Source organism: Peromyscus californicus, unplaced genomic scaffold, assembly GCF_007827085.1.
Source record: "Peromyscus californicus insignis strain IS unplaced genomic scaffold, ASM782708v3 Scaffold_7__1_contigs__length_154581171, whole genome shotgun sequence".
NCBI classification, from domain to species: Eukaryota; Metazoa; Chordata; class Mammalia; order Rodentia; family Cricetidae; genus Peromyscus; species Peromyscus californicus.
Window position 1 is genome coordinate 13,271,179 of NW_026294595.1, and position 11,277 is coordinate 13,282,455.

The following is an 11,277-nucleotide window of genomic DNA, read 5'->3' on the forward strand; positions in this document are numbered from 1 at the left end:
TTTTCCTTCACACCTCCCCCATGGCTTCTAGATGTCTTCCTCACTTCCCCACAGTGCATGATCTCCCTGCCCTGCCTTCTTCCCTTCCTCAAAGGCCATAATGTTGGCTTCCTTGATTTTCCAGGTTGACTGAAATCCCCACTCTTTCTTAACTACCAAAATCTCTGAGGTTAAACGATTCTCCTGCCCTCAAGGAACGTTGTCTACATCCTGTACTTTATCATTTTAGAGATCCTTCAGAAGTTCCCAGAATTTAGAAAATTTACCAACCACAGAAGAGAAGGTAGGACACCACGCTCTACTTTGCATGTTGTTGGAAAATATTTTCAGTGTCTCACTAACACACAAAGAATAAAAGTCAACTTATCAAGGCAATTTCTTTTTGGAAAAGAATGTTCCACCACACACAGAGAGCAAGCACACCAGGCAGGAAGTTCACATGTTTTTGTGGTAACACAGTTCATGACTCTCCCTTTTCCCACTGGTGGGAGCCAGACCTTAGAATTGATGTGATTGGCTAATTCACATTTTAGCTAATTCATAATTGCTGAAAAAGGGAAGGGGTGATAGGAAGCTGTCTCAGGAGTGTCCAGAGCTTGTCAGACAGTAAATACACGAGGTGTCAAGATGGGGGAGGTTTAAGGAATATTGGCCATTGGCACTTTATCCACCTCTAGTAGAGGAAAAAAGAATCTTGCCATGTGTATTGACAGACAAAGAACTCATGTGAATCTCCATGAGTTCCAGGACATCCTGGTCTAGTAGCAAATTCCAGTCAAGCCAGGGATACATAGGGATCCTGTCACAGAAAAAACAAAATTCTCATAATGTGAGAAATGGAAAACCAGCTATGCACACAGAAGACTTCAGGACCCAGAAATCATTTTGGAACAAGATAAATGGGGTTTAAAATAATTAAGAACATCAGAGCAAGGTATGGTGACATGCTTGTAATCCCAGCATTCTGGGGGTAGAAGCAGGAGGATAGGAGTTCAAGGCCATCCTTGGCCACATAGTAAGGCTGAAACCAGCTGAAGCTACTAGAGATTCTGCCTCAATAAAAAAAAAAAAAAAGCAACAATACACTCCAGTACCATCCCCTTCCTCAAAAAAAAAAAAAAAAAAAAAAATGTAAAATTTGAGGCTGGGAACTGAGTTTGATCCCAATGTTAAAAAAAAAAAGTATCAACATTTTTATATTGGAAATTTCAAATGGAAACTAGAGTATAAAAACAATGTAGTGGACCTAACACTCGGCAAGTTCAATCATGTGTCTCTAGGAGAGAACGTGGACTTCAGTTCTGACTTCAGCAACCATGAGGCCCCGAGTTCAATCCTAAGTACATCAAAAAAGGAAAGGAAAAGGAAAAACCTTCTATATCATCTAGAAATACATTTATTCCCAGAATGGATAACTAGTTATTCCCAAATGAACCAAAAATGAGCAAAGGTGATGGTCACAGGGTGCTCATCTGCCAACTTGGGCTGAACAGGAGCTAAGCACCTCTGCAGCCTGCAGGCTGTGACTCTCCCTGCCCTCTGCCTATTCCTAAGGGCACTGACCATCTGTCAAGCCTCCCAGCAGAGGAAGGGACAAGCTGAGTGAGGGTGCTCAGGCCCTCAGGTAACTGCATGACAGAGTTTCCCCAAGTTCTGGAGGCTCTGGCTACCATCTCACTGAATAGGAGATTAGGGACACAGTGGGAGCTAGAGGTGGCTGTCACTCCAGGAGCTTAGTGTGTGGTGAGCCAAGTGGTATTGGGCCTACTAAACTCTGAGGCAGGGTAGAGGGTAACACTTCAGTAATGTTCCCAAATCCTTCCAGTTCCACACAGCCTGGATGCCCCTGAAATAGGTCTGGCCTCATCAATAGGATTTCAGCTATCGGTTCCTGATTGCTTGGTGGTTCTTGGGCACAGCCACATATCTCAGCTTCTTCATGATGGAGGGCCAGCCTAGCAGCTGCTGGTCCCATACATACTCTGGGGACAACACCTTTGTAGGTTTGTGGTATAGCAAGTACTTGTTCAAATAGCTCTCATCATGCCACACAGCCTCTATGCCATTGGCCTTGTCCTGCACCATAGCCTCATGACAGGCCTTGGTGAGATGGTACACCTCCAACACTGACCCCCCAAAGAAGCCCCCTGCATAGTAAAAGTCACCCTCATCCCGGGGGATGTAGGCCTGGGACTGTGGCCGGCGCTCATAGGTAAAGGCCTCTCGACTGCTCCTGTAGAAGCCAGGATGCAGGGTACCAAAGAGTGCTGAGAGAATCTCCACACCCACGTGGTCACTGAACTTCATGTCCACATCTGCACACACCAGGTAATCCACCTCATGCAGAAAGCGCTCCTCTGAGAAGTGGCTGATCATCTCCATCCTGTGCATGGACACATCCTGCCAGCGGGTGTAGTTGCGCACAGTTAGCACCACCAGCTTCCGTCCTGCACCCAGGGGCACCTGCGGCACGTCAGCTGGACGGTCAGTGAAGACATAGTAGGTGACCTTGTGTCCCACCATGAAGTGCTGCTCTGCTGTCTCCAGGAACAGCTTCAGGAACACCACATACCTATGAGGGAGGACAAAGGGGTATAGAGAGCCTTAGTGCAGCTAGGTCAAGACTTGCCAGGGCAGAGGTCTAGGCTGCAGAATCCATGGCTACCTGGAGGCTTGAAGCAGTGACATCCCCCACTGTACCCCTGTCCTGACCAGTCTGCAGGCTGTACCTCACCTCACCCTCCTTTGCTGCAGAAGGGTACAACATCAGCACCACATCTTAGCAAGAAATGCTGAGGCAGAGGCCTGGAAGGTTTCAGCCAGGCAGCAGGGCTGACTTCAGATGCCCTGCAGATATCTCTTGTCTTGGCAATTCCTCAGCAAGCCACCTCTCCATGTACCTGTCACTATCTCCCCAATAATGACAGTTCCATCCCAAGATATTCCACACCCCACACACTTGTGTTGCCTGAGCAGAGCCTGTGCTCACAGGGCCCCACTTTCTAAACCCTGGTGGAACTGGATGGATCCTCAAGGGCCTGGTACCTGCACCCCTCCTTTGTGGCACTCTCCAGGGCCTTGTCTTAGGAAGGGAAGGGGTCTCTATATCTCAGACTTTCCTCCTCAGAAGCTTGAAGGTGCTGTGGACAACCACTCAGTAACACAATCATGTCTCTAAGAGTCTTCCCCCATGTACTCCACCAGAGCGAGAATCAGTCTCACAGAGTAGGCAGGGAAGGGGAGACAAGAACCCTAGAAAGAAGGCCAAGCCTAAGCCAAACCCCTAAGCAAAGAGCTTCTGTCTTAGTTACAGTTTTTATTGCTGTGAAGAGACACCATGACCATGGCAACACTTATAAAGGAAAACATTTAATTGATGTGGCAGCTTATAGTTTCAAGGTTCAGTCCATTATCATCATGGTGAGGAGCATGGCAGGTTGACTTAGTGCTACAGCCAAGAGTCCTACATCTTGCAGGTAACAGGAAGTCAACTGAGACATTTGGTAGTATCCTGATCATAGGAAACCTTAAAGCCTGTCCCCACAGTGACACATTTTCTCCAACAAGGCCATATCCACTCCAACAAAGCCACACTTCCTAATAGTGCCACTCATTTTGGGGGCCATTTTCTTTCAAACCACCACATTCCACTCCCTGATTCCCAAAGGCTTGTAGCCATGTCATAATACAAAAATTCATTCAGTCTAACTTCAAAAATCCCCATACTCTATCACAGTCTCAAACTTGTTTCAAAGTCCAAAGTCTCTTCTGAGACTCATAGCATTCTCTTAACTATAATCTCCTATAAAATCAAAATCAAAAAACAGATCACATGCTTCTAATATGTAATGGCACAGGATATCCATTACCATTCCAAAACTTAGGGAAGAGAGCATTGTGAGGAAATACTGGACCAAAGCAAGACCAAAAACAAGCTAGGCAAACTCCAAACTCTGCATTTCCATGTCTAATGTCAAAATGCTCTTCAGATCTACAACTAAGTTGTTTTGTGAACTGCAACATATTTCTTTCTCTTGGGCTGGTTCCACTCCCTATTAGAAACTCTCCTCAGCAAGTCTCCTACAATTCTGGTATCTCTAACATCTTGGGTTTTCCAAGGCACTCCAGGCTTCAACTTCACAGCTTCACAAAATGGCCTCTCTACTAGGCCTCCATTCAGGACTGACTCCCTGGGCATATGCCTGGCCACGGTGGCTTTTTTTATGTGCAGAGGCAAATTCCATAATCTCTTTCTCCTATCCTTAACTCTAAAGTCAGAACCAAGTGGCCAAAGCTGCCAACCTCTGCTATTTATTGGGACTGGAACATGGCCCCCTCATTCAATTACATCTTCACCAGCTTTCTGTCCTTCACTGCCTAAACTTGGATGTTCTGAAACTTGCTCTGTAGTCCAAGCTGGCCGCAAACTCAGAGATCCTCCACCCTCTGCCTTCTCAATACTGGTATTAAAGGTATGCACCACCACAGCTGGTTCTAAGCTTTTCTTTAGTTTCTTTCCACAAGTTGGAAACTTAGCTCAGTGGGATCTTGTCCTTGTTCTTAATCTGTTTATATCCTTGAACAGAGGGATTAGCTCCATTCCACTTCCTGGTACTCTTTTTCTCCAAAAATTGAACATTTTGTATTTTTTCTTGTTCAGCTTGCTTCTTTTCATAATATATCTTCATTATAGTTAACACTAATAACAATACAATAGAGTCTATACTAAGCTGTTTTGAGATTTCTTCTGCCAGTGGAATTGATCCAAAACTCTTCACTTTAGCCTCAGGCAGACTCCTCTGAAAAGGGCAAAAGGCAGCCACTTTCTTCAACAAAATATCACAAGACCAGCCTCTAGTCCACATGATAATATTCTTCTCCTCTGAAACATCTTGATCCCCAAAGTTTATTAAATCAATTCAGCACCACTGTCTTCTATGCTCCTGATACTTTGGCCCGTTAAGCACCACTTAAAGCATTCCACTGCTTTCCTAATCCAAACTCCCAAAGTCCATATTACTCCAAACCAAAACATGGTCAGGTCTATCACAATACCCTAGTCTCTGATACCAACTTCTGTCTTACAGTTTTTATTGCTACAAAGAGACACCATGACCATGGCAACACTTTTTTTAATTAAGAAAATGTTTTCCATTTATTTTACATACCCATCAAAGATCCCCCTCTTCTCTTCTCCTATCCCCAGCCTTCCCCTCCCAACCGACCTCCCACTACTCCCCACAAGAAGGCCAGGGCCTCCCATGGGGAAGCACATCCAATACAGGCAAGTCCAAGACCTTCCCCCTGCCTCAAGGCTGCACGAGGTGTCCCATCATAGGTAGTGGGCTCCAAAAAGCCCATTCATGTACCAGGGATGGATTCTGATCCTACCACCAGGGGGCCCCCCAAGCAGATCAAGCTACATAACTGTCTCCCCACGCAGAGGGCCTAGTCCAGTAGGCCCTAGTCTGTGCAGGCTCCACAGCCATTGATCTAACTTTCATGAGTTCCCACTAGTTTGGTTTGGTCATCTCTGCAGGTTTCCCCAACATAATCCTGATGCACTTGCTCATAGAATCCTTCTTCTCTCTCTTTGACTGGACTCCTGGAGCTCTGCCTGGTGTTTGGTTGTGGATCTCTGCATCTGCTTCCATCAATCTTAGGAGAAAAGCTCTGTGATGACAGTTATGTTATTCACCCCGGTCTGATCACTGGGGTAAGCCAGTTCAGTTCAGGCACACTCTCCACTATTTCTAGTAGTTCAAGCTTGGGTCATCCTTGGGGATTCCTGGCAACTTCCCTAGCACTGGGTTTCTCTATGTCCATGATATCTCTCTCTATCATGGTATCTCTTTCATTGCTTTCCCACTCCATCCCTGTTCCAGCTCAACCTTCCCTTTCCATTATTTTCTCATTCTCTATGCCCTACCCTCTATTTCCCTACCCTCATCCCCAGTTTACTGATGAAGACCTCACCTATTTCCCCTTCCCAGGGTGATCCATGCATCCCTCTTTGGGTCTTCCTTATTAGCTAGCTTCTCTGGAGTTGTGGGTTGTTGTCTGATTATCCTTTGCTTTACATCTAGTATCCACTTAGAGTGAGTACATACCATGTCTGTCCTTCTAAGTCTGGGTTACCTCACACAGGATGATATTTTCTAGTTCTATCCATTTGCCTACAAATTTCATAATGTCATTGTTTTTCTCTGCTGAGTAGTATTCCATTGTATATATGTACCACATTTTCTTAATCCATTCTTTAGTTGAGAGACATCTAGGTTATTTCCAGGTTCTGTTTATTATGAATAATGCTGCTATAAACATAGTTGAGTATGTGTCCCTGTGGTATGATTGAGCATTTCTTGGGTATATGCCCAAGAGTGGTATAGCTAGATCTTGAGGAAGATTAATTCCCAATTTTCTGAGAAACTGCCACACTGACACACTGATTTCCAAAGTGGCTGTACAAGTTTGCACTCCCACCAACAGTGGAGGAGTGTTCCCCCTAGCTCCACATCCTCTCCAGCATAAGCTGTCTTCAGTGTTTTTGATCTTAGTCATTCTGACAGGTGTAAGATGGTATTTCAGAGTCATTTTGATTTGCATCTCCCTGATGACTAAGGATGCTGAGCAATTCCTTAAATGTCTTTCGGCCATTTGAATTCTTCCTTTGAGAATTCTGTTTAGTTCTATAGCTCATTTTATAATTGGATTGTTTATTATTTTGATGTCTAGTTTCTTGAGTTCTTTCTACATTTTGGACATCAGCCATCAGATGTGGGGTTGGTGAAAATCTTTTCCCATTCTGTAGGCTGTCATTTTGTCTTATTAACTGTGTCCTTTGGACCATAACAACACTTTTAAAGGAAAACATTTAACTGAGGTGGCAGCTTACATTTTCAGAGGTTCAATCCATTATCATCATGCTGGGGAGCATGGCAGGCAGACTTGGTGCTGGAGCCAAGAGTCCTACATCTTGCAGGCAACAGGAAGTCAACTGACACTCTGGGCAGTATCCTGAGCATAGGAAACCTCATAGCCCACCGCCACAGTGACACACTTCCTCCAACAAGGCCATACTCACTCCGACAAAGCTACACCTGCTAATAGTGCCACTCACTTTGGGGGCCATTTTCTTTCAAACCACCACAGGTTCTATGTCCTCTCCCAGCCCAAGAAGAAGTTTTCACCTGTTCCAGGGCTGTTCCTCTATTCATGGCCACCATGTGCCCCCACCATGGAAACAAGGATCCCCATCACCTGACACATGTCCCAAGCTTCTCCAATTCAATGTCAGAAACAGGCAAGTGGCTGTTTTCCCTGTGCAAAGGTGACAAGGGAACTCCCAGCTAGTTCCCTCAGAGGCCTTCTTCCCACAGACAGAGTACCTACCCACTCCTGGCAGGGCTCTTGCTCATGTACCCAGCAGCATCCAGACAAGGTAGTGTTTGTGTTCTGTTATTGCGAAGTCCTTTATCCCTAGGAACTCCAGGTATTCTCAAGATGCCTAAGATCCCTCCAGCTACGCTCCAAACCTCTCTCAAGTCTGATTGGTACAAAGACCTCAGAGCTATCCTTGGATCTGCACCAAGTACCACACCCAGTACAGCAAGGAAAGATAAAACTCCTCCTTTCTCATTATGCAAACAGCACAAATGACATCTCTCAGCCCCCCACAGCCTTCCACACTGTAATGCTTCCCTGTCCTGCTCCCCACAGGCTTTCACAGGGAAAGTTTCTGGTCTGTGGCCTAGAGTCAGCCTGACCCAGAGTCTCAAGGCTTCATGGGTCTGCTACTCCCTGCCCCAGGGCTGAGGTTAAAGGTTTGACCCAATCCTTGCTGTCCACCTTGTCCTCCATCTGAGCATACATCTGTTGTGGAATATCACTTTAACTATGCAAATGTCTGTTACATTTGTTTATGATGCCTTTGTTCAATTATGCCTGCCTAAGGCACAGATTGGTCTAATAAAAAGCTGAGCAGCCAATAGCTAGGCAGAAGAAGGATAAGTGGAGCTGGTGGGCAGAGAGAATAAATAGGAGAGAATAATAGGAGGAAGAGAGAACTAGGGAGAAAGAGAGGGACATGCCCAGGCCCAGAAGCCAAGCAACAAGAAGTAAGTAAGATATACAGAAACACACACACACAGAGAGAGAGAGAGAGAGAGAGAGAGAGAGAGAGAGAGAGACAGAGAGAGACAGAGAGAGACAGAGAGAGACAGAGAGAGAGAGAGACAGAGAGGTAAAAAAAGACCCAAGGAAAAAACATAGATAAAGAGAAACAGATGAAAATAAGAGATAAGCTAAGGTCATACATTTAAAACTAATAATAAGTATCCATGTAATGTTTTGAAAGGTGATTGGTGGCCCAAAAGAGAAAGCCTGATACACACATCAGTGGCCACAGCTCTGATGGTATTCTGTCCCTAACTGCCACCATTGGGGATGAGTATACCTACCTGAAGTGTGTGCTGGGGGATAGAAATGGCACATGGCTAAGAGCACAGAGGGAAGGACAGCTGGCCTAGGGCTCCGGCTGGTGGCAGAGCTGGTTTCATTCACCTGTGAGCCCAGCAGAGATCAGGAAGGTGACAGAGTGAACCAACCCCCCACACACACACACATATTAAATACAAGAATGGCACTTGGTATGCCTGGCCTCTACCTTGACCATTGTATGTGTGCATAAGTGCATGTGTGAGTGTGCCCATTATATATAGTCATGTTTACTTGTCTGTATGCCTGTGTGGAAGTCAGAAGTTGACTTCAGTTGTCTTCTTCTGTCATTCCTATTTGTTCTTTGGATCCACTTGTCTCTCCCCTCCACCCACAGTGCTGGGATGACAGGGGCATGCCACCATGCACAGCCTTTACATGGGTGTTAGGGATCAAACTCAGGTCCTCTGAAGCAAGTGCTTTACCCACTAGCCATCGCTCCAGCAACCACTGCTTACTTTTTGATGGCAAACACAGTCAGTCCAATTGTGGTGTTACGAAGCCTGAACTGCTCATTCAGTATGTCGATGTTGAAGGTCCCCTCCCAGATGATGGGAGCCAGCCAAGGGGTCAGGACAAGAACATCTTTCCTACTACATGGGGACAAAGCCACAGTCAACAAGTGACCAAACATGCCTGCAGGAGCCCTTCTCAGATTCCACACCCTCAGCTGCCCCAGGGCTGCCGACCCTCCCCAGTGGGGCCTGACCAATCAGCAGCAGCTCTCACTGACTACCCCCACCCCACTCCACCAAGCATTAAAAACAACTGAGTTTACAGCCACTGCAGCCACCACATCTCTGAACACTGATGACAGAGACAGGAAACAAGGAGCAGATCCCAGATGGGAAATGACAGACAGGAGATGCTCCGGGCTCCAGACCTGAGTCAGACAACCCTCAGACTCTGAAAGGGTTGTGAACTGAGGGCAACGAGAATCACAATCAGGTCTTCGATTTTTTCTGGGTTTTGGTTTTTTTCCAGTGCTGGAGACTGGCCCAGGCCTCAGGTGTGCTGCTGAACTATCCCTACTGCAAGCAAATCCTCCTTTAGTACCTTTACGGCACTTCCCATGCACTGACCAAATCTACTCACCTGGGTGTTAGCACCTTTGGCTGGGCATAGGCCATCCTGCAAAAAGACAACACCAGAACTCAAGGTGACAGGAAGGTCCCTGGAATGCATGTCACTGGCAGCTGTGCACCAGGCAAACAGACCTGCATGAGCAGTGGCAACCAAGCCACTGTGTACGTCCATGACCCTGGGAGCAGAGGATGGGCCGAAGCAGGAAGATCACAGTTTTATTTGATATAAGGTAGGGAGAGGAAATCATGACACCCCTCCCCTTACTTAGGGCTGGGAGATCTAAGGGCTACTTTAATGCACAAGCCGGATGAGACTGAACATGTCTGTCCCTGGAAGATGCCAACCATCCGACCTGGGCCTGCAGCCTGCCTTGGTCCTCTCCTTAGCTGGTGGCACACAGAGTCCTGGCTCTCTGTCTCGGTCAGAGACCAGTCCCAACATCAGTGTGAAGTTCCCTCAAAAGGTCAGGCCCCAAGGGACAAGAGCCACTTCTGCTAGTAAGCTGCGTTCTAAGCCGGCCTGTGGAGCAGAGAGCAGGGCTGGAGAGACGCTCAGTGGTAAGAGCACTGGCTACTCTGGCAGAACAACGGGATTCCGTTCCCAGCACCCGCATGGAGACCCACAACTGTCTGTGACTCCAGTTCCAGGGGACCTGAGGGCCTTTTCTGGACTCTCTGGGCACAGGCACAAATATGGTACACAGACATACTTGTAGGCAAAACACTCATACACATAAAGCAAAATAAATATTTTTTTTTTTAGGCAGTGAATGAGCCTTAAAATAACACAGAAAATTTCTACACAGGAATGAGGCTTGAAGACACCTCATCACCTTGAGGAGTAAGTCTGGCCAGCCAACATAAAAGAAACCGTACAGGACCCCATCCCTGGGAGGTACTACTACAGAGTGGCCGTGCTCAGAGGAACAACACAGAATAGGTAAGATAACTGCCAGGACCACCAGTAAGGCTGGGCAATTGGGAATTGGTGTTTGATGGACACAGTTTACAAGATAGAATGTTCTGGAGATGGGTGGTGGTGAGGCTGCACCACGGCATGAATGTACTTACTACACTGAGCTGTTGAAATGGTGAGGATGGTAAACTCATGTGTTTTGCATGTTGCCATGGAAATGGGGTGAACAGCTGTAAACTCAGCTCTGTACCAGATGAGCCAGGCTGACTCTTTAAAAGCCAAATGACATGTAGTTAGTCAACACAAAGAGTGGGGCTATGTTTTCCACTCCGGGTGCAGGAAGGGACTTCCCAGCTGCCCATACTTACACACACACACACACACACACACACACACACACACACACACACTCCTCCATCCATGCCCTTCAGCCCAGATCTGTAGACACCGTGTGAGGACAGGATACCTTGACAGGGTTACAACTTCCCGGTCATCCAGCTCTCCGACAGTCACGCTGTAGAAGGAAACACAGGAGACAGGTTTATACCAGGGATACCAGGGGGGGTTAGGTGTCGGGAACACAAAGCCCGGAGGAAGGGGAGTGGTGTCTGAGCATACAGTAAGGTCTGTTACAGTTAAAGAACAGCATCATTGTGATCACCCCAGACACTATGCCAACAACATGAAATCAAGCATTGCCATACCACAGATTCAAAAGTCAAACACTGTGGTCAAGGTTCACTGCCCCACACTGACCAGCCACTCCCTAGTGGAGCCTGA

The 11,277-nt window shown here is 46.7% G+C and overlaps 1 protein-coding gene across 1 annotated transcript; it reads right to left on the reverse strand.

The window, feature by feature from the left end:
- Positions 1–1,257: 1,257 nt before the first annotated feature.
- LOC128101558 (histo-blood group ABO system transferase 1) lies at positions 1,258–9,778 on the reverse strand. Its single transcript, XM_052724801.1, has 3 exons — positions 9,592–9,778; positions 8,955–9,089; positions 1,258–2,572 (listed from the first exon to the last, which is right to left on the reverse strand). The coding sequence occupies exons 1-3, from the start codon at positions 9,624–9,626 to the stop codon at positions 1,882–1,884; spliced, it is 861 nt and encodes a 286-aa protein (XP_052580761.1). The 5' UTR covers positions 9,627–9,778; the 3' UTR covers positions 1,258–1,881.
- Between the last annotated feature and the right edge of the window lie 1,499 nt (positions 9,779–11,277).